The 23,881-nt window shown below is 38.2% G+C and overlaps 2 protein-coding genes across 3 annotated transcripts; both read left to right on the top strand.

The window, feature by feature from the left end:
• Positions 1-530: 530 nt before the first annotated feature.
• Positions 531-3,329, top strand: LOC148800791 (protein TEEBE-like). The gene is made up of 2 exons (XM_088904377.1): positions 531-1,605; positions 2,613-3,329. Exons 1-2 carry the CDS (start codon positions 1,374-1,376, stop codon positions 3,176-3,178), a joined length of 798 nt encoding a protein of 265 aa, XP_088760503.1. The 5' UTR covers positions 531-1,373; the 3' UTR covers positions 3,179-3,329.
• A 1,909-nt stretch (positions 3,330-5,238) lies between these two features.
• On the top strand, positions 5,239-23,848 carry LOC104606123 (dephospho-CoA kinase). 2 transcript variants are annotated; one of them, XM_088904378.1, is made up of 4 exons: positions 5,239-5,709; positions 15,654-15,802; positions 22,080-22,225; positions 23,227-23,848. In XM_088904378.1, exons 2-4 carry the CDS (start codon positions 15,695-15,697, stop codon positions 23,657-23,659), a joined length of 687 nt encoding a protein of 228 aa, XP_088760504.1. In that variant the 5' UTR covers positions 5,239-5,709; positions 15,654-15,694; the 3' UTR covers positions 23,660-23,848. The 2 variants fall into 2 exon arrangements, with proteins under 2 accessions (XP_088760504.1, XP_088760505.1); XM_088904379.1 differs by having other exon boundaries at positions 5,240-5,709; positions 15,565-15,802.
• Positions 23,849-23,881: the final 33 nt, after the last annotated feature.

Here is a 23,881-nt window from a genome sequence, read left to right as displayed (position 1 = left end):
AAATCTCAGCCATCCATCTAGAACCCCGGTTTGACCACCCTTTGACCCGTTTTGACCAAACTTTTCTCAATTTACAAAAATACCCCTACCTCCCATATAAATTTAACCAAAACTGTGATTCGCCCTAATCTGAAAATTTTTGAAGGACAAACTATTCACTCTCTTCCTAGGGGTGATCATTTCAGCCTGGTCTAGCCCGACCCATACAAGCCCGGCCTAGGCCCGAGCCCACACCATGCCCACAAATTTTAGGGTCGGGCTTAAGCTTAATACTTCAAGCCCAACCCGACCCGCATATATTTAAGATTACACATTTTATGTATAATGTTATTTTACATTATATTATATATTTTGTATATAAATTTTATAACATGACATGTGAGGAAAAATTCTGGCCAGAACTTTAATTTAGTACCCAAGATGTGACAATGTAGTACTGAACTTTAATTTTGCAATATATTACTTGGCGTTAATTCATCGCTAAGTGTTATGGAAAAAGACACAAATGGTTCAAATCCCGAGAAAGAAAACAGTGTGGTTCCAGTCTATGAACACTGTTCACCGCCACTGTTCCCGCATTGTTCATCTTCTTCACAAAGAAGCAGAGCGGCGGCAAAGAAGCAGAGAGAGTCAACTCGATGCAGAACGGGTTCAAATCTGCCGCCGCTCTACTTCTCTATGAAGAAGATGAACACCGTCACCAAGTTGAACTGTTCACCAGATTGAACTGTTCATCTTCTTCACAGAGAAGCAGAGCGGCGGCAAATCTGATCACCGTCACCAAGTTGGAGCGGAAGTTGGACCATCGAATCAACTCTCTTGAGCTTGGAGCGTTTGGAGTCGTTGGTGCTGAACCCTGTTCCCGCATTGTTCATCACCACTATTCGTAGACCTTGGCTTTCCACTCTCCAACGGTCTCCGTTCTCTCTTGCCTTCTCCAGTTTGTTCTCCCTATCAGCTAGCCTTGGTAACGTCCAAGGCGCTAAACACTCATTTACGAACAGAGCCCATACCCAATAGGAGGAAAGAAGTTGTCTCTGTTTCGGTGGTCGCCAATCCTTGGGAGGAATTGTAGGTGCAAAGGAACTCGGAGGTGGAGGGTAAGAGCGTTTGGACTCCTGCTTCATGCCTGGTGTTTGGAAACGCTCAGGGAGTTGGGAAATGCCGCTACGGGTTTCGTCAGAGTAGTAGAGGAGAACCTCTACTGGAGGGACCTCGAGGCCGTGAAGCTACTGATCTGGGCAGGAGCACCGCATGAGATACTCAAGGCTCTAACAGTGGAAGTTCTTGGGAAACCCTTCGTTGTTAGCTTCGTGGTAGAAGGTCTGGAGTCGCTGGTCTTGAGACATTCTTTAGGGCTCCGTTGGATTGAAATGGAAGAAGAATTTAAAGGTTCAGGGCAGCTAAAGGCGGGCGGTGACGGTTCTGATCTTGGGGCTCAAGAGGGGAGAGAAAGACCTCAGGTGGCTGAAAGAGTAAGGGGAAGATCCCATCGGCGTTGGAGGAGGAGACGTCATCGATTTGGTTCGGGTGTTTCCAGGTGCTCTTCCCTAGCCGAGAATGAAGATGGGTCATTGCTGTTGTTGGAATTGAGGGAGGTGTCAGGTGCGTATAAACTATGAACAGTGTGTTTTGTAAGGGTATTTTTGACATTTTAAATTTTTTTAAATCTGACGTGAGGTCACGTGATATGCATAAATGACAGTGGGTAGTAAATTGTCGCAAAATTTTTAAAATTTGGATATTAAAGTGGCGCTTGACCTAAAATACAAGGTACATTCGGGAATTTTTCCTTTATATTATATGTAATATTTTATATTATATAATGTATAAAATAAGTTTATACACATGTTATGTCATTTAATATATAGATATGTAATATTTTATATGCGAGTGACATTGGCCCGGAATCAGGCTCGACCCGGCCCGGGCTCGTATAAACCTGGGCTAGGGATTATGCTTCAGGCTTGGAACCCAGGGCCGAGCCAGGCCCAGGCCTAAGCTATAGCCCTTATCATAAGGCAAGCTTCTTTTGGCGACTGGCGACAAAAGTTTAGTGCTTTTCTCCCTGTGGTGGTTCATCTGCAACTGAAACCCCAAAAGGCAAAAGGCATCAACAGCTTCATCTGCAACTTTGTGCTTCTACAACTTCATCTACAACAGCTATCATCTGTAGTGGGCATCAACGGCTACATTTTACTTTGGTATATCTTAGAACAAAACAATAATAAAATCATTTTTGGGTTAATTTTTTTCTCTTATGTAAAATCATTTCTGGGTTTTTTTTTTCTCTTATAAAATCATTTTTGGGTTAATTTGTTTCTGGGTTATTTTTTTCTCTTATGTAAAATTATTTCTGGGTTAATTTTTTTTCTTCTCTTATGTAAAATCATTTGTGGGTTTGTTGAATTCCCCACTCTCAAATTCCAAAAAAAAAGAATGTCCATTGAAGTTATAAGATTCCTATAAAGAGATAAGAGTTAAGAAGAAAAGAACAAGCCCTAAACATCATATTAATTTCAAACCACCTATTGTTATATGATATGATCCATCTATATTTATCTCTAACGTCACCTGTACAATTTATGGTATTCAATGGTGGGGTGATTCAGACAACCTGCTGCTCAATGGTGGATTTGAAGTGGGACCAGCTTTCCCCAATGATTCCACTGAGGGGATTCTACTTGATGCAGAACCAAGTCTCACTCTATCAGCATTACAACAATGGTTTGTGATAGGGACAGTGAAATACATAGACTCCAAAAACTACCAAGTTCCACAAGGCAAAGCTGCAGTTGAGCTTGTTTTGGAAGCTTCAGCTGGGATACAAACAACAACAGAGCTCAATAAGGGTACGACCTATAACTTGGAATTTGTACTTGGAGATGCTTGTGTGGGAGATTTCATTGTGAGGGCACAAGCAGGATCTACGTCAATGAACTTCACGATGCAGACCAATGGAACCGGCTTGGCCCAAAGCTTCCTCATGACTTTCAAGGCAGATTCAGCTCTAACAGACATCAGCTTCGTTAGCCTAACCACGAGTCAGACAAGAGATTTTGTGTTTTGTGATCCTGTGATCGACAACGTGGTACTCCGTGCTTCATTTGGGCTCAAACCACAAATGCAGAGTTGGGTGCTATTTCTATGCTTGGTTTTCCTTGTAGATGTTGTATAGATTATTGAGAAGTAGAGCCAAATCTGGATCTGTTTTACCACTTATTATTATATATATTACTGTTATTTTTTTTTACAAGTTGTTCCTTGTAAGTTGTAACTGAATAATTTGATTTTGAGAACTTGGGTAAAGAATAGCTGGCCTGATTCCTTCGCCTGTAGAGATTGATTGGATCTCATAGGTCCAAAAACTTTTTATAAATTGCACTCCTTCAAAGGTTCTGATGGATTGATTGAAAGAGCATGATTGGTTTAGCAGTTGGCTAATGGACTTTATTCAATAGTTCTGGGTTTTGGACAAAACAAGTCTTGATAATGCGTTAATGTGGATCAACGAGGTCCCCACTGAAGGAGTGGAAGCGCAGGGTATTAGATATGAATGAGTAGTTCTATACATTGAGACCTTGTTAGGGTACCAGTAAGGAAAATCGTAATGTTCTTCAGTTTCAAACAAATCTAAAATCTGAACTAATTTCATCGCACGGTTCTGTTACCAGTCATCAGAGGATCCATCTTCGATAGTGAATCTATGGGGTATAGGAATAAAAATCATTTCATTTCATGTAGCGCCTTAACTCTAAACAACGTGTGCTGAAAGCCTGAAACAGGGTGATTATCTTCCGTTTCAGAATTTTAGGGACCATGAAATTTATTAGAGAAAAAATGAGGGGAAAAAAGAACGATGATTCAATTATCTGATCTCTCATTAAGTCATGATTCATGAGTTCACTACCCTATTTATTACTCATTAGTTAGATAATATTCAGACAAGTTCTGGAATTTTAGTCCATCATAGTGCATTCTTGTTATATGAACTCATATCCTCTCTGCACTTGCTCACCCCATCCATCAACTTGCTTTCGCTTCGCTTTATCGTGTAGCTCATTGATATCTGCACACACGACCAGATCAGACTATCTCAGAGATAGATTTTCAGTATGTTGCTGCCTGGACATCCACCTCTTAGAATTTATGATCTTATTGCATCTGTCAGTTACTTTCATGATCAGGGGTATAAAAATTTGCATCAATATCGAAACGATCAAGTAACAATGAATATGATGGCATTGGAGCTCGTCCTCTGTCATTATACTATTATAGCACCCAAAATTCAGATCGCTGTTCACAATACTTGATTGGCTTTAACTTTCCCAAAGGAAGTTGGTAACATGCTTGGCATATGGCTGTCAACCAAAGCCAAAGTTCCTATTTGGCACTCTGTAACACATTGCCTGATAGATGGCAAATTAAGCAATAAGCATTTAGCAATAATAAAACCACAAACAAATTAAGCAATTCAACAAACCCAGAAATGATTTTACATAAGAGAAGAAAAAATAATTAACCCATAAATGACTTTACATAAGAGAAAAAAAAAAACTCAGAAACAAATTAAAACCCATAAATGATTTTATAAGAGAAAAAAATAACCCATAGACAAATTAATCCAGAAATGATTTTAAATAAGAGAAGAAAAAAAATAACCCAGAAATAATTTTATGTAAGAGAAAAAAATTAACCCAGAAATGATTTTATTATTGTTCTGTTCTAAAATATACCAAAGTAAAATGTAACCGTTGCAGATGAAGTCGTTGATGCCTTTTACCTTTTGGGGTTTCAATTGCAGATGAACCATTGCAGGGAGAAAAGCACTAAACCTGTCACAGATCATCGGAAGAAGTTTGCCTTTGCCAGTGATGCCTTTACCTTTTGGGGTGTCGGCTGTAGATGAACGACCGTAAGGAGCAAAACATTAAACCTCTATCACCGGTCGCCGATTGGAGAGAATAGCATAACGAAAAGTTTGGGTGAAAAATGGAGATACACGAAAAAAAAAGAGAAGAAAAGGTTTTTTACAAAAATACTTTGAATGAGGGATACCTAAAGGCGTTCATGTTAAACGCCCGTTTATCATTCCCGCATGAATGAGGAATGCACACGCGTTTATGGACGCGTGTCATTCTCTCGTAATGTTCGAACATCACGCTTTGACCGAAGCCGAACTCAAACAAAGCGGCGGCAAGAAAGATAAGCAACAAATCTGCCCTTCCCTCCTCACATCACTCGATCTCCTCTCTCAAAGCGGCGGCAAGAAAGATAAGCAACAAATCTGCCCTTCCCTCCTCACATCACTCGATCTCCTCTCTCTCCTTTCTTCTTCTTCTCTTCTTCTTCTTCTTCTTCTTCTTCTTCTTCTTCACTTCCCCCGTTCGCTCTCTGTGTTTCTGTCACCGCTGCTGCAACTCACAGCAGCGGCGATCTACTTTCTCTCGTCCGTTTTACCTCATTAACCCCTCCGTTTTCATTGTTCCTCTGTTATTGTTACTTATACCAGGCGATTTCGGTCTAGCACATCATCGATCCCCTGTTTCCACCTTCGTGTATGGCTGGGATGAGCAGACGATAGCAACGGCCCAAACTTCTATTCCTCGTTTGAACGCATTAGCATTTGAGTCGATATCTCCACCGTCGAACCTCTTGGTCACAAGCCGATCCGGCATTTCAATTCGAAGAAAGCAACCTACAACGAAGGTAACTCGAAATCCCATTGCGGCACCCAATCCTAGGACAAATCCGACACTGTAGTCACTCCACACTGCTGTAGTGGTTAGGTTTACTAGTTTAATATTTGGATCACTATTGAATAATAGCAAAAATTGGGTAGCCGAAGCTAGCGGTGAAGATCCTACCGAACTGGTTCTGTGAAGTCTAAAACCAGTTTAGATCTGCCATGACATTATCATTCCATGCTGTAGAGATCATCTATCGTTTTTTTTTTTGTTTTGCAAGAGATGTCCACTTTGATTGTTTCTACTCTTTCTCATTATGCCTTTATTTTCATAGAGATGAGATTTAAACTTGAATGGTGACATTAATGAATTTCAAATTTCAGTGTTGTTTATTTTGCATTACCATTTCATTATTTGTTGTTTGTTGAACTTGTCGAGTGATTCGAAATTAGACTGTGTGAAGCTTGATCTCAATTGTAGTTTCGTTCAGACATGAAAAGGTTGTTCACTGTTGCTCAAACTGAAGAGCTGTCAGAGATGATTTCCTAGGGACTGTGGCAGAAGAATATCAAATTTCTAGGGCTACATGACATGATTTAAATCAGGGAAGAATTGATACATAGCAGCATTAAAGGTGAATGACTGAAGAGAATTGTTAACCAATAAAAGATAATAAATAAAATAAAAGATAAAAATAATAATAAGAAATAAAAAAAAAGGAGAAAAATAAATGAAGCAATTAAGAAACTTGATAGTAGATGTGAAGTGGGTAGATTAATTTTTCTACATTCATGCATACTTAGTTAACAAGGGGGGAGGATAAATCCCTGAAAAGTGAAACAACAATAAAATCTGAAATAAAAAAAAAGAGATATTTGTAAGTTGGGTTGATTCTCTAGTTTAATTACTTGCTTGCATATTTCGTGTTTGTGCTTATTTGGAATACCATGTGGGCCCCACCTATTGGACCTGGGAGAGGGGTGCCTAACCCCTTCCCTCTCCCATCCGAGTCTTACCCGGACTGGTTAGTCGGTGCTTCGGGCTTCAGAGTTACTAATAAATCTAAAGCGCTTTCCGATAGAAATCCCAAAGGTCCCATCACCGCCTTTTCATTCACTTAATGGGTAGCGATTCTATTTCCAGCCTAAGTGGCAAGTGAGTTGTTTTTTCGACGCTCATAGGCGATGATCTTCTTCTTCCTCCACCCCTTCACCTCTGTTTATGGAACAACCAAAATCACTGCCGCCACTACAACTTCCAACAATGACAGTGATCTTCTTCCTCCGTCCTCTTCGTTGAAAGTGTTGATAGAGGGGGGGGGGAGGGAGCCTACATTGTTGCTGGTGATCTTCAAGCTCTTTGGTTTCTCGGAAGAAGGTGAAGTGGCGATGAAGATAATGATTGCTAGTGTTAGAATCCATGTAGGTGAGTGGGGTACTGGGGTACTTTGGAGAGGGTGATGGCTTTGAAGTGATGTTTGATCGGTGAGGTAGAAGGGAAACCTCCATAGGTTGTAGAGAAGAGATTTGAGAGAGAAGAGAGAGCAATGATGCTAGCCGCCCTCTTCACTATTATTTATAGTCTGAAATAATAGAGTACAAAGACAAATATGCCCTTATAGGGCAGCTAACACATAAAACAACATAAAACAATTACAATAATTGCTAAAAAAGCACCCAACAAGAGTGTTGTGGTCCCCACTTTCTATCTAAATAATAAATAATAAAAAAACTACCACTATAGACTACACGATTTGTCTAAAACCTCAACAATTGTTATTACTTTTAATTTAATTTTTTAATTTATTATTATTTTTATTGTTGTTCCTTTTTTATGGCTTATTCCCCTCCCTTTAGATATTGCCTATTTGTGAATAACAGTGATTATCTGAACACACTTAAAAGAAACAAAATCTCGACAGGCCATGAATTGTTTTACAAACATTAGATAGCATCAAATAATGGATGAATGAAATCTCCCTTTTGTGAATGATCATTTCGATTTGTTACAGAACATAAATACATGACTGTTAATCAAGTTAGAATTCCTGACTCACACCCAAACAACAATGTTTCTTTGCCAAACAACAACAATAATGGATTTCTTGATTAACATTGAACAACAGAACTTGAACTCATTGCAACTGATATCTTTATGATGTTAACTGATCGAAAAGAGGGAGGGAGGGAGGATGTTTCTTTTGGTGTGATGCGACAATCGTCGTACTAGAGTATATCCAATGTAATAAGGAACAACGGGCGGATGTTTCTTTTGGTGTGAGCCTTCGCGTCAATTCTCTATGATCAATTACGAACAAAGGAGTTGTCGGAGTTACAGGGGCCACAGAGAGGAATGATGATTCGAATGACGATTAGTGATAGGGAGTTGATGTGAATAGAGGGAGAATGGTAGTAGTAGGCGATAGGAGTGATCGAGCTACAGGAGAGAAGAAAAACAATTCTATCGCCGCCGCTGATCTGGGTTGGAGTAGCAGGCGGAGAAGAGGGAGGTGTCGAAGTTGAATGGGGCTGAAGGGCCATTGTATTATTGCAGGGATGGAGAAAATAAAAAGGGAAAATTTATTAGAGTATACCTAACAAAACATCCTACTCTTTCTTAGCTCTATTATGACGCTTTACACGTAATACCACGTGTTTGATTTAATTTTAAATTATACCCAAAATATCCATTCTAGCAAAGATCACCATATTCTCTATTCAAATCATTGACGGCGACTAACTTTCCATCATCCTCCTTTCGACCTCTCTCTATTTTACGGTGCATTAATGACCACCACTGATTCATTTTTCTTCTCCTACTAATTCAGGATTCTAAGGCCTCAAAGTCAAAAGACAAAATGAGCATAAATGTACCTCCGACTATCGAATTTCAAGTCTGGCTTGCCCTACCCAGCAGCTCTGAGCCCATTTCTACAAGTCTACAACCTGTGGAGGTTTCCCTTCTTCCTCCGCTGTATTCATTGAAAGTGTTGATGGGGGGGAGGGGGAGGGAGAGGGAGAGGGAGAGGGAGCCTACATTGTTGCTAGTGATCTTCAAGCTCTTTGGTTTCTCGAAAGAAGGTGAAGTGCCAATGAAGATAATGATTGCTAGTGTTAGAATCCATGTAAGGGAGTGGGGTACTGGGGTACTTTGGGGAGGGTGATGGCTTTGAAGTGATGTTTGGTCAGTGAGGTAAAAGGGAAACTTCCACAGGTTGTAGACTTGTAAAAATGGGCTCAGAACTGCTGGGTAGGGCAAGTCAAACTTGAAATTCGTTAGTGGAGGTACATTTCTACTCATTTTGTCTTTCGACTTTGAGGCCTTAGAATCTTAAATTAGTAGGAGAAGAAAAGTGAACCAGTGGTGGCCGTTAATGCACCGTAAAATAGAGAGGTCGAAAGGAGGATGATGGAAAGTTAGTCATCGCCGTTGATTTGAATGGAGAAGACGGTGATCTTTGCTAGAATGGATATTTTGGATATAATTTAAAATTAAATCAAACACGTGTTATCTCGTATAAACCGTCATAAGGGAGCTAAGAAAGAGTAGGATGTTTTGTTAGGTGTACTCTAATAAATTTGCCATTTTTATTTTCTCCATCTCTGCAATAATGCAGTTGCCCTTCAGCCCCATTCAACTTTGACACCTCCCTCTTCTCCGCCTGCTGCTCCAACCCAGATCAGTGGCGGCGATAGAATTGTTTTTCTTCTCCCCTATAGCTCGACCACTCATATCGCCTGCTACTACCATTCTCCCTCTGTTCACATCAACTCCCTATCACTAATCGTCATCCGAATCATCGTTCCCGTCTGTGATCCCTGTAACTCCAATAACTCCTCCTTTGTTCGTCATTGATCATAGAGAGTTTTCAAGAACAAATTCACTTCCATCTACTGCAGCATTGAATCATTACTATTGAGAATTTCAGCGAAGGCTCACACCAAAAGAAACATCCATCCGTTGTTCTTTATTACATTGGGTATACTCTATTGCGATGATTGCCACATCTCTGGTAAGCCTCTCTCTCTCTCTCTCTTTTCGGTCAGTTAACATCATAAAGATATCAGTTGCAATGAGTTCAAGTTCTGTCGTTCAATGTTAACCAAGCAATCCATTATTGTTGCTGTTTAGTGAAGAAACATTGTTGTTTGGGTGTGAGTTAGGAATTCTAACTTGATTAACAGTCATGTATTTATGTTCTGTAACAAATCGGGATGATCATTCACAGAAGAGAGATTTCATCCATCCATTATTTGATGCTATCTAATGTTTATAAAACAATTCATGGCTTGTCGAGATTTTGTTTCCTTTAAGTGTGTTCGGGTAATCAATGTGTATTCACAAATAGGCAATATCTAAAGGGAGGGGAATAAGCCATAAAAAAGGAACAACAATAAAAGTAATAAAAAAGTAAAAAATTAAATTAAAAGCAATAACAATTGTTGAGGTTTTAGACAAATCGTGTAGTCTATAGTAGTAGTTTTTTTATTATTTATTTAGATAGGAAGTGGGGACCACAACCCTCTTGTTGGGTCCTTTTTTAGCAATTATTTTAATTGTTTTATGTGTTAGCCGCCCTATAAGGGCATATTTGTCTTTGTACTCTTTATTATTTCAGACTATAAATAATAGTGAAGAGGGCGGCCAACATCATTGCTCTCTTTTTTCTCTCAAATCTCTTTTCTTCCTTCTCTTCTTCTTCAAGAAATATTCTTTTCTTTTATAGATTTTTATTTCAGCACCTTTCTACTTGGTATTAGAGCAAGGTTAAGGTTTCTTGAAGTTTTTTCATACAGTTATAGATCAGCTGATTGCATGAGGAGATAAAGGGTTGGTCGATCTACTCCAGATTGCCTAGTTCTTGGATTTTTTGGTGTAATCTAGTCATCAGGAGGGTGATCTATGTTTTGGCATCAAAATCAGGAAGAACTGGAGTGCGGGGAAGAGTCTTAGTCAAGTTGGACTCTTCAATTGTGATATAATCTTGGGCACTCAGGTATTGTTGGACTTCTCTAGGTATTCTGTAGGGGGCGATTAGGTCTTTGGAATTTTCTGGGCCTTCTAGAGTGGTTGATTCACTTTTCTCTCCAGTGAGAGGAGAGAGATTTCTCTCTAGATAGGGTTTTCTTCTTTCGGAAAGGTTTGTTACCTTTGCGTGTGAGATCGATTTGATCTCGGAGTCTCTCCACCCAGTTTTTTTTTTTTTTTGCTTTTGAACTATTTAAAGTAAAAATGGAGAGTTGGAGTATCGGGCAGAAGTCCACCAATAACATGGGTCTGGGTGTTGGAGGTAGTAGTGATATTTTTGGTTGTGGAATTATTACTATATTGAAGTTTGATGGTACAAATTATCTAGAATGGGCACAATTGGCCAAGATGGTCATTGGTGCTCGTGGGAAACTGGGGTACATCATTGAGTTTGAGAAGAAACCTGATACAAATCCCTCCTTGTGGGTACAAGAAAATTACATGGTGATAACCTGGATGTGTAGCTCTATGTTACCTTACATTGGTAAAAATTTTTTGTGGGCTACTGCAAAGGAGATTTGGGATGGAGTGACTAAAACCTATTCCTGAAAACAAAATGTAGCTAGAGCCTATCAGTTAAGGAATCGGGTGATTAGTACAAAACAGGGAGATATACCTCTTGCCACTTATTTCTCCATGTTGAAAACCCTTTGGCAGGAGATCGACCACTTTGAAACTGTGGTTTGGAAGAGAATGAAGGATGCAACAACCTATCAGGGGTTGGTAGAAAAGAATAGGGTTTTTGAGTTCTTGGTTGGGTTGAACCCTGAATTTGACATTGTCAGGCAACGTCTCCTTTCTAAAGAAGGTGTGACTCTTTCTTAAGCTTATGCCTTTGTCTCTAGGATTGATCAATCAGCTATGGTTAGTACAATTAAATCTAAGCCAAATGGAGACAGGGGGAGACGAGGATAGTGAGGCTAGGAAGGAGGACAAGAGGGATTTGGTGTGTGACTATTGCAAGAAGACTAAGCAGACCGGAAACACCTGTTGGAAGCTTTGCCCTCATCTCGTACCAGTTCAAATCAAGAACAAGAAGGAAAATGCAAATATGGCAACTATAGGATACCCTTTAGGACCCCTCTCCTAGGCTGATTTGGAGTCCATTGCAACAACAACTGTGAGGATTGAATTGGAAAAGTATGGACAACTTATGAGTAAGAAGGATTCAACCAGTTCTAGTTCTTCAAATGGGCAGAACAATGCAGGAGCCAACCATACTACTTCCTTTGCTCATACTGGTAGTTCATATACAACTACAAATCATGCATCCACCTCAGGTAAGGTGGGACCTCCCTAGATTATGGACTCAGGAGCATCTGAGCACATGACCAATATATCTACCCTCTTTAGTTCTTACCAGTTGTGCTCTGGTAGAGATATAGTCTCTACAGCAGATGGTTCGCATATTCCCATTGCTGGGAAATGGACAATTAGAGTGACTAATGACATTACTTTATCATTTGTCTTATATGTCCCTAAACTCCACACTAATCTTCTTTCAGTAAGCTCTTTGACAAAAAAATTGAACTGCTTAGTGACCTTTCTTCTTGGTAATTGTGTTTTGTAGGATCTAGAATCAAAGAGGACGATTGGGAGTGGTCGTGATGCGAACGAAGTCTACCTTCTGGATGAGATTCCGAGACATCAGAACCATCATGTTAGTAGCAATAGTAGTAGTGGATCAGAGCCATGAGTCAAATTATGCATTGGCATAATCGTTTGAGTTATCTTTCTTTCATTTCATTGAACTTTTGTTTCAAAAGTTGTTTGAGTTTGTTCAGTTGTCTAGTTTGGAATGTGAAAGTTGTTAGTTGGGAAAACATTGTAGACATTCTTTTAAACCAAGTAATAAAAGAAGTTCCTTTGCTTTTGATATTGTTCATACTAATGTATGGGGTTCTTATCAATAGTCATTATATGGCTTGAAACAGTCACATGGTTTGACAGGTTCAGAGGAGCAGTTATCCGTTTTGGGTACACACAAACTCAACCCGACCATACTCTCTTTGTAAAAAGGAGAGAGACACTCTTGTTAGTATTGGTTGTATATGTAGATGGTATAGTTGTTACAGGAAATGATCTAAAAGAGATTGATGCACTCAAGAAGTCACTACAACAAGAGTTTTAGATCAAGGATTTAGGTGAATTGAAATACTTTCTAGGGATTGAAGTTGCAAGATCCAAGTATGGGATTTTCATCTCTCAAAGGAAGTATGTGTTGGACTTACTACAGGAGACTGGGAAGCTAGGAACTAAACCAACTGATACTGCTATTGACCCAAATCATAGAATTAATGCTTTGGATGATGAGTTGGTTAAGGATGTGGGAAGATATTAGAGGATGGTAGGTTGGCTACTATATTTATGTATGACCCATCCATGCATCTCCTATGTTGCTAGTGTTGTGAGTTAGTATATGCATGCTCCTTGGGTTCAACACTAGGAAGCCATTGAGAGGATACTTGCATACCTGAAGAAGCATCTTGGTAGAGGGATTATTTTCTCAGACCATGAAAATTTAAAGCTGGAGTCCTACACAGATGTAGATTGGGCAGATTGCTTAGATGATAGGAGATCTACGTCAAGGGTGCACTTTTGTGGGAGGAAACTTGGTCTCATGGAAGAGTAAAAAATAGTCAGTTGTGGCTAGATAAAGTGCCGAGGCTGAATATAGATCTATAGCTCATTGTGTTTTAGAACTACTTTGGGTGAGATCTCTATTGAGTGAGATTGGAATAAAAGCTAAGTAGTCCATGATGTTATATTGTGACAACTAAGCTGCAATCAATATTGCTCACAAACCAATTCAGCATGACAAGACTAAACACACTGAGGTTGATGGGCACTTCATAAGAGAAAGGGTGGCAACTGGAGAAGTCTGCTTGCCTTATGTCTCCTTTGAACTACAATTGGCTGATGTCTTCACCAAAGGGGTTGCAAAGAATAAGCTTGAATGCACAATCTAAGCAAGTTGGGAATGTTTGACATTTACTCCCAACTTGAAGGGGAGTGTTGAGGTTTTGGACAAATAGTGTAGTCTATAGTGGTAGTTTTTGATTATTTATTGTTTAGATAGGAACTGGGGACCATAGCACTCTTGTTGGGTCATTTTTGAGTAGTTATTTTAATTGTTTTATGTTTTTTTATGTGTTGGCCACCCTACAAGGGCATACTTGTCTTTGTACTCTTTATTATTTCAGACTATAAATAATAGTGAAGAGGGTGGCCAGCATCATTGCTCTCTTTTCTCTCTCAAATCTCTTATCTTCCTTCTCTCCTTTCTTCTCTTCTTCTTCTTCAAGAAATATTCTTTAATTCTTTTCTTTTACAGATTTTTATTTCAGCACCTTTCTACTACAATAAAAAATAATAAATAAAAATAATGATAATAAGAATATATGTGATAAAAATAGAATAAATAAATGGCTAATGCCGTTAGGGGTGAGCAAAAAAGACCGAAAAACCGAACCGACCGAAAAAACTGACTGAAATCGAATCGGAAAATTGGTTAACTGGATTGGTCGGTTCGGTTTTGGTTTGATGTTTTTAAAAAACTGAAGGTACCGGTTGGTTTTGGTTAACCAATATAAAAAACCAGTGGTTAACCGAACCGACTGGTATACATGTATTTCTATATATTATATATATTTATGTATATTATATAACATATATATTATATTTTTATATATTATATTTTTATATATTATAAATTAATAAATATGCATTATAGATATAAATATATATTATATTATTATTTATTATTAAAATATAATATTATATATTTATAATTTTTTATTATATATTTTTATAATATATATTGTTAAAACTAAAAAATCGAAAAACCGGTGAACCGAACTGGTTAACCGACTAGTTTTGGTTCAGTTCCGGTTACCGGTTTTCCAAAAACCGGTACTACCGGTTCGGTCCAAAAAAATGCCCCACGGTTCAGTTAACCGAACTGTGAACACCCCTAAATGCCGCTAATCCAATAAAATAAATAATCAATAAATATACAAATAGGGTTCCATAGGAAAACAATAATAAAATAAATAATTGATAAAATTAAATAAAAAAGAGAAAATAATAAATAATGAATAATAAAAATGAAGATATATATATATATACATATTGTATAGTAATATTAAATAAAAAATAATAAAAAGATAGGGGGACTCTCTTGTGTTGGTTTGTTCTTGTCTTGTTTTGCTTTATTTATTATTAATATGTTCTTAGTTAATTCATTTATCAAAAAAAATATGGTCTTAGTTAATTGAAGAATTGCTTGTTTGTGCTAATGCTTGTATGCTCTTAGTTAATTGAAGAATTCCATGCGGACCCCATCTATGGACTTGGGAAAGGGGTAGCTAACCCTTTCCACCTCCCATCTGTATCTTACCTAGATTGGTTTAGTCGGTACCTTGGGTTTGGAGTCACTATCAAATGAAAATATTTTCGAAAATCATTCTCAGAGGTCTCATTACCTCCATTTCCTTCAAATGATGGGTGACGACTCCAAATCAACCCAAGAGAGCTGTTTGCTAACACTCACTATATGGGGTTAGCTACATGAATCCTGTTTCACCATTCCATTTTGTTTAATGCCATTTCCTTTGTTAAATTATTGGCACTTATATATTTTAAAGAAGGGGAAAAATCATGATATGTAAACTCTTATTTCTTAATCTATGTGAATAACTCAAATTTATGAGTTTTCTTAACTGTTTTGACATAACATTTTCCTTGTACAGCATAGTTTACAAGTAAATTTAGAAAATGAAATCGGGCAGCCTCTTAGTTAGAGTGCTTAATTGGCCTATAGGCTATAATTGCCATGATTACTTTCCAGGTTGTCGAGTAACCTCACTTGGATGAGTTTATACAAGGCATATGCTTAAGGTTCTTGGGATACAAAATAACCTGTTGATTTACTGGTAGGGATTGGGCAGAATTTGTAGATATCCAACTGAGGAAAGAAAATGAGGATTGTGGGACTGACAGGAGGAATTGCATCCGGGAAGAGTACAGTCTCCAATCTGTTCAAGGGCAAAGGCATTCCTGTGGTTGATGCTGACCTTGTTGCTCGTGTATGTATCTATCTATCTGTTTTTTTTCTTTTCCTTTTCCCCCTCTCTTTTCAATGATCCATTTGTGTATGTGGATATGTAGATATTTCTATCATGTCTTTACTGTTTTCAACAGTTTTCTTTGATCAGTTTACTATTTTCAACAGTTCGAGAGTTTAACTCAAGATATATTTCAAGCTCTTTATGTAAAATTTAGTTCATAGCATTGATTCAATTTCACTTGACCTTGAGATATGTGTGGCTAAATTATTCTTTTCTTTCATTTCATTTCTTAATTCTACTCATAAATTTGATCTTTGATTTGAGTAGTTGAGTGTGCATGTTCATTCTCAACTTATTGATCGGAACATGTGTTCTGGGTTGCATGAAAGTGCTCCATCTTCTCTCCCTATGCAAAGCTAGATCCAATTCTTAGGACCTGCCCATATGTTGTGTATTTTTTGGTGTGCTTAGACATAATTATGTTCCTCTGGATCTTTGAGTGGCCAACTTATCCAACGGGACCAACACAAAATTTGGTTCCCTGCATTTGGCAAAACCAGATGATAATTCTACTTGCAAAGTAGTAAAGGTAATTACTTAAACTGGTCCTAGGCCTCTTGACCATCTTTTGTACTAGGATTGATGAACTGGATATGGACCTAACTTTTTTTTTTTTTTATTTTGTGATAATGATATGGATCTAACATTTAACATCAAGTGCCCAATCTCAGACTTGAACCTGAGTTCTCATGCTTGTTTGGCCCAAGAATTTATTATTTTGCACAAAGCAACAAACCCTTGTTGCAAAGAAAGTACTGTGCTTCTTAATTTGATATTTTATGAAACAATAGGGTTGGGAGTGGCAGAGGGGATGTTAGAATGTACAGTTCTTTCGAATGGTATCTCCCTCCCTCCTGGCATCAAAAGGATGAGCATGCTTGCTAATCAGCAAGATCATGAGCAAGTAACTGTCTGGATCTAGTGTTAGACAGTTTTGTATGCCCTTAGCTTCAATCCGATTTGATGTACTTTTGACATTTAGTGTAAATAAATAAATTGCATGTTTGATTCATGTTGTTTGGTATAATTCTGTGTAAGACCCTAAAATTGGGCACTTGATGAGACACGTGTTAGTTTTAAATGTTCACAGCCATTGGATAAGTCTGGGGAGATTTATCCTGCCAAGGCTGATATTGGTGTGCCGCCAAGTGTTGGAATGGCCTGTCTCGGCCACCAGGGTAAGACCCAAGGCACATGTAGTATGGGATTACTCGAATCCTTGAACCGGACCAGATTTCCAGTATTGCCCTGTACCTTGGAGACAGATGGGCAAAACTGGAAAGTTACACCTGACCCCTAGACTCGATTATGATACTTCACTAGGTGTCGGATCGGGTTGTCTTTGATATGCCAATCAATGAGATCCTTAGCGGGAGTCAAAACCTAGGCATGTTGGGACAGTCTGAGAATTCATCTGAGTGGGTGATCATAGTGACAGGATCAGCCCCTTTGTCGGACAATGGTAATGATCGGGAATGCACTCTCTATGATGGAAACCAAACTGCCGGCAGTTGATTTCAATCGTTGGAATTTTGTTTTAATTCCCGGGATCCATGTGAGTGGAGAGTGCGGCATTGTTCCTTACAGTTGAGGGAGAGGTCCTCTCTTGTCGGGCAGTGCTTGATCATTAAAGGTTGAGAGGTTAAGTGTAAGACCATTTAGGATAGTACTTGATGGGTTAATCTTGCACCTGCCCACAGTCCCTGGGTTTTTTATAAGATGGCTTGGCCCAAGGACCACTTAATGTAAGTGTTGGGCCCATAGGGTCCATGTGATAGGCTCAGGGGTTCACTGAGCTCTTTCAATGAATTTGGTTGGGCCTTGTGATAAAGGCTGGGTCGAACCCATGTGGCTGGTGTGTAGATCAATGCTTGGGTCCCACGCCATACAAAGAAGCCCAACTGGGCAGCAGATTGGAGACTAGTTAAGCATTGAATACTTAATGGGCCAAAAGCTCATTTCGAGCTGGGCTGATATGATCACCCATCTATGGGGCGAATCTGGGATTAAAGTTAGCAAAAGGATTGGGCCTTTAACCTTATCCACTTTGGAAGACCAAATTCAAATCAGATTTAAATCTGGTAACCTCCTGATAAGATCAGGAGTAAGCTAACTTAATCTGCAGATAAGATTAAGATCATCCCCTATCCAAATACTGATTTGGATTGGGATAACTCCTAATTAGGAGGTTTCTTAATCAAGAAGAAAAGAGGAGAAACCCTAAGTGAACAGAATTAGATTTCGAACCTAAGGGTTTTTGGCAAGAAATCATCCTACGAATTGAGATAGGATCTCATACACATTCCAGAGAGAAGAGAAGCAATTCAGCCATCTTCGTCTCAGGAGATCTCCTCCAGCCGCCCCACTCTTTCTGACAAGATTTGATCTTTGAAGAATCAAGAAATCAAGAAATCAGTTCTTGTCATCAGTTTTGCAGAAAAGACTGAAAAAGATTTGGTGCTCAGAGTTTCCAGAGGATTCTTGCGAAGGATCCAGTGTGTAGGATGCACTCTACTGGTTCCGTTCCACATACAGCTGTGTCATCTTCAGCAGGAGCGGATCTTGGTGTCCTTTTTGGGCGTGAACACCAGCTTTGGGAGATATTGCTTCTCTGGATCAGGTATAATTCCTCTATTTCCTTTTGGTTCAGATTTGGTTCGATTATGGTTCAAGTATGATCCTTGAATACTGTATTCTAATTTAGGGAATATGATTCCCAGTTGGAAGAAGGTAGGAAAATTTTTGAAATTCGTCCACCCATTCCGCAATCCTTTTGGCGTCCATTAGATGGATCCTACCATTCTTTCATCTAGTTCTTCCTCCTACATCTTTATGCAAAGAGTCTTTGTATCTGATTGAGGAATTTTGTTGCAGCTTATCTATTAATATGTGAAGCTAGTCTAGCTAGTTCATTGGCTATGAGTTTGGCCTTGCATTTTATGTTTGTCCTTTGTATGCGGTTTTGTAAAATTGAGAATTGAGATTCACAATTCCTACAACCAACTGTTAATATTCTAACATGCCATGGAAGTGCTTTCTTATATTTATAAATACTTTATTGCCTTTTGGGGATTTCTTCTTATCATTGGCTTTTGGTTACCAAATGTTGCTTCCTAAAGCTCCTTGGAAATACCTTGGCAATCTCAGCCATTATTGTAGTTCTGTCCAGAAATTTCCTGAATGCCTGGCTCCCTGCCACTACAGAATAACCTTAGCAATCTTGTACTACACTCACCAGTAAGCTTTAATCAAACACCATATCCATTGATATTTAAGAACCTATGTCAATATTGTAAAAGGGTGCTCTATTTAGTATTCTTTTGTATTTTATGTGTAGTCTCTGGGGTACTGGTATTCCCATTGTCACTAAGGATGTTGTTTTCCTTTGGTAAGAAAAGGGCAGGCAAGGTGGACAGCTATAAAATGTAAAATGTAATGTTACAGCCTTTTCAACAATCATAGAACTTGGGATGGTATAGAGCTTTTGCTATATGGAAAGACCCACCTACACACCTCCTTGTTGATCTGTCATTCAATGCATTTTTATCTCTCCAAATCCATCGCATAACTGTTTATAATGAATTCAGAATATTTGTCATCTCTTTTATATAGTTCTCCAACTTCCTTGGATCTAAGTTGACTCTTTTGCACCTAATTGCATCAACTGAATTTCCAAGCCTTGTTCAAGGGATCATAATCTTTTCGTGATCCTTGAACCAATAAGGGGTTAGTGTCCTAATAGGTCCACTAAAGTGCCAAGTTGGTAAGCCATCTTGATCATTAAAGACACACTGGTGGTCATAGTTGACAAGGCGATGCCTAGGCGACAAGGTGCCCTTGGAGTCTCACCTTGCCTAATCGCCAAGCAATTTTCTATAGTGTGTTATAACAAACTTTTATGTTATTAATTTTTTGAGGTTATAATTATAAAATAGGCATTTTTAAACTAAAATATTCATTTTGTATGTTTATATACTAATTTCTTTTTGCTATTTTCTTATTTGTTAGGGTTTAATCAACACAAACATTGCTAAATGCTGTATTGAACCCTCAAAGACTTCAAAACCTGAACCAATAAGTAAGAAAAAACATAAAATGTTGTCCAATCAACACATTTTCTTCTTTTTCTTTACTAATTTTGTGTTTTTATATAATATTTTTTTTCTTCTTCTTCCACCTTTTCTTATCTTCTTTTCCTATAACAGAAATAGGGGTTCAACCCCTATGTTTTTCTAATTTTCTTTTCTTTCTTCTTTTTCTTCTCATGAATATGTTGGAACATGTTGATTTTCTATACTTTAACATGAAGTTTATACTTATGGAAATTATGGATATTTATTAAGGACATATGATTATGGAACCTAGGGAACTACCCTAGGATACATGTTTTTACTTAAAAGAAATCCATCGCCTAGGCAACTAGGTGACTAGGCACCCCCCTGTCGCCTAGCCTTGCCTTGGCGCCTTGAAAACTATGCTGGTGGTGGAGGGACAAAAATTGATTTGGCAAAATCCTATGGTTATGTTGAATTTGAACTTTATGGTGTTATTAACCAAAGGTGACAAAGTTCCTTGTAGGGTCTGAGTTGGATTATCAATTGTATTCTTCAGCTTTCAGAAATGGCCTCCTATTTCCATCATAAAAGCCTCTGACATTGTAGGGTCAAGATAATAAATCTGGCATTCCTTTTAGGCATTAGAATTCTCACTAGGTGAAAAAGAACTCTAGATTCCTATATCAAGTTTATGACAATATGACAATAAATTTAGAGCATTTGGGTTTCAACTGCATTCTTTTATTTGTTTACTGTGTAACTTTGGTTTTGTACATGTGCCTAGCCAATGGACAAATTTCCAACTTTTAATTATATTTGTTGCAGTAAACTATAAGAATAATAATAGGAGAATGCAAAACAACAAAGATAAAGTGGAAAAAGTAGTTTATGTGATTAGAACATGTTTCAAGGGGAAACCATAAGGGAACACAAAATACATACACAGGCATCCTAGCCCGAAAATTCCTCCAAGTATGATGAGACCTTGATTTTGCTAATAGGTATTGGCCTTCAAGTACTATATTAATATCTATACTTAGAGATATAGTGACTAATTTTGTCTCTCAGAAATTTGGTGCCTCTACAGCTGCTTTGTAGTATATGGCTGTTCCAACACCATGGCAGGCACTAGATGTCTTAACCAGGTATAGTAGTCACAGCTCACAGGTCACAACCAATAAACTAAAATATATAGTTGGAGTCCTTTTCTTCCCCTATGTGGAGACCAATGTAAGCCCTGTATAGACAGAATAAAGATGAAAACTAATTCTTTAACAGAAGGCATTTGCCTTCAATAAACTAGAAAAAGTTTAAAGGAGACAGATGACAATGATGATCTATGACAAGGCCTTTTTATGATCTAACCATCAAAATTTGAATTTTGATCTTTCTGATGTTATGGACATTACCCAATGCTGGTCCTTGCTGTCCAGGGTCTTGGGAGGGGCAGTATAGAAGGCATTTGCCTTAAATAAACTAGAAAAAGTTTAGAGGAGACAGATGACAATGATGATCTATGACAAGGCCTTTTTATGATCTAACCATCAAAATTTGAATTTTGATATTTTTCTGATGCTATGGACATTACCCAATGCTGGTCTTGGGAGGGGCAGTATGGATACGGACCTACGCTTCGAAGTCATTTTTTCACAAAGTGGCTGTTGTCAGACTCAAACCCACATTCTCACGTTTGTCGCCCAAGATTTTACCACTGCATTAGGCAATGCCCCCTTTTTGATCTTTCTGATGTTCTTTGTATATAATTCCTTTGCTTTTTTATCAGTATTATGCTGTTGTGTATCAAATGATCAAATGTATATTTTACTTAAAAATTCTGTCTTCTGATATTTTAGGTTCTCCCAATTTTTGCACGTCTCTATTATTAGGAAGAAGAGAGATTTCATAAATTCAAGCAATGCCAACTTTTGGCCATGCCCAGTACTCTATGATTTCTGAGACATGGTAGTGCCAATGGCCATGTGTTAAACATTCTTGGACATTGAATGCTCTAAAACAAGTATCTCTATTGGTGGGTGTGGTGATTTGTCTTGGCATTTAATGTCTGTTGAAACATGATATTTGTGTCTGTCTCCATTAATCTTAGCTAATGGTTATTCAATTAGTATCTAGTTTTATCTTCTGTTATTTATGCTGGATATCTGCACTTTGCTTGCTCAAAGGAAGTACTGCGGAAAGGAACTGGTGGTTGGAAAAGGGTTGTTGCAGCATTTGGGGAAGATATTTTACTGGGCAATGGAGAAGTTGATAGGGCACGTCTAGGGCAAATTGTCTTCTCTGACCCTGCAAAGCGCCAACTTCTTAACCGGTATGGTTGATTTTCTGTATTTGAATTGCAGACAAGCTACAGTTCTAGGAAATTTGGAACTTTTGCTTGCAAAACCTAAGTCAAACATGCTGTGCTGCATGGAAAGAAATTGTATACATTTGAACCAGAGGATTTCTTCTATTTAGGGCATTGCGCCACAACAAAACAACCATTGGTTCCACCAAGAATATCAACTACATCATAGACAAGCCTGAATAGATGACTGCAACATTTATCACAATCATTGGAAGTGTAAAAATAGGAAAAAGAAACAGAAGTGGAAAAAAGGGTATAACTGGATGCTTATGATCACTCAGCATGCAAGTGTTGGTAGGAGATACCCTGGAAAGAGCTCAAATCTTTCTCAGATGTAACATTAGCCATTCATTATGTTCTTCCTCAGGTACCTTAGATTTCCTGTAGTGAACATAAATTATGCATTTCATGGAATATCAAATGGGCACTAAAGTTCTGAAAATTGTTCTTCTCAATGTTGCATGGACTCCCCTAAATGGTTGAAGGGTCTATGTCAGACATGTGTCTGATTCCAAGACTCCAATGGATATGACATTAAACCGTCAATGTACATAATGAATGCCATTTTTCCTACAGAAGTTAAGTAACAAGAGACCTTTTTTTCTGTAGGCATATGGTGTTACAATTCAAAAATATATGGTTTATTTTAATTGTATTTACTTTTCTGTATACATATTTGTGACTTGATTTTTTTTTTTTTTATTTTGCTGAGTTAGACCCCTGGACATGTGTTGGAATCCAATTGCTATGTTTGTCCAGGCAACACTGTTATTCACTCAAAGCCAAGTCCCCTTGCATACTCCAAATTACTTTGATGCTACTCTCTTGAACAATAATTTTTCGTGAAAGATGTTTTTGAGGTCTCACAAAACTATGCTGTGCCTAAAGATCAAGTCACTTATCAGATAATCGGTTGGAAGACATCTAAGGTTAGTTCTGAAACTTTTGTTTTTAACTTGACGCAGGTTACTGGCTCCATTTATTTCCTCTGGCATATTTTGGGAAATTGTGAAGTTATGGATGAAAGGCTCCGAGGTTATTGTTCTTGATGTGCCACTGCTATTTGAGGCTAAGATGGACCGATGGACAAAACCTATAATTGTCGTATGGATCAATCCTGAGACGCAGCTTCAGCGACTCATGAATAGGGATGGAATATCGGAAGAACAAGCCATAAACAGAACCAATGCTCAGATGGCACTAGATTTGAAAAGGACAAAAGCAGATATTGTGATTGATAACTCAGGGACAATGGAAGAAATGAAGGAACAATTTGAGAAGGTATTTGTTCAGGTCACTAGGCCTTTAACATGGAAGGAATTTGGGATGTCTAGGAATGGTGCCCTTTGGGCTATCGTTTCTATAGTTGTAGCTGTTCTTGTGTACAGGAACACTTAACAGCAGCATTGATGGTCTATAGCCACAAGTCTTCTCAAAGCGGTGGTGATCAGGTGGAAATAGAAGAAACAAATTGATTTCGCTCATTTATTTGCTTTGAACCTATCTGGGATCATCATCTATCAAGTCCTGTTTTTTTTCTTTCTTTCTAGAAATATATGCTTATCAATGACTGATGGATCATTTGCATATCAATCTCACAAATTTTACTTACCATAAAAA

Source organism: Nelumbo nucifera, chromosome 4, assembly GCF_055504915.1.
Source record: "Nelumbo nucifera cultivar China Antique chromosome 4, China Antique-T2T, whole genome shotgun sequence".
Taxonomy (NCBI): Eukaryota; Viridiplantae; Streptophyta; class Magnoliopsida; order Proteales; family Nelumbonaceae; genus Nelumbo; species Nelumbo nucifera.
Note: the sequence above shows the minus strand (reverse complement) of the source record. Positions and strands in the feature narration are given on the sequence as shown.

Coding starts and splice junctions, on each gene's coding strand:
- LOC148800791 (XM_088904377.1), top strand. CDS start 1,374: ATGGAAGAAGAATTTAAAGGTTCAGGGCAGCTAAAGGCGGGCGGTGAC. Junction 1,606..2,612: donor GGAATTGAGGGAGGTGTCAG/GTGCGTATAAAC, acceptor GGGGTGATTCAG/ACAACCTGCTGCTCAATGGT.
- LOC104606123 (XM_088904378.1), top strand. CDS start 15,695: ATGAGGATTGTGGGACTGACAGGAGGAATTGCATCCGGGAAGAGTACA. Junction 15,803..22,079: donor ATGCTGACCTTGTTGCTCGT/GTATGTATCTAT, acceptor GCTTGCTCAAAG/GAAGTACTGCGGAAAGGAAC. Junction 22,226..23,226: donor AAGCGCCAACTTCTTAACCG/GTATGGTTGATT, acceptor AACTTGACGCAG/GTTACTGGCTCCATTTATTT.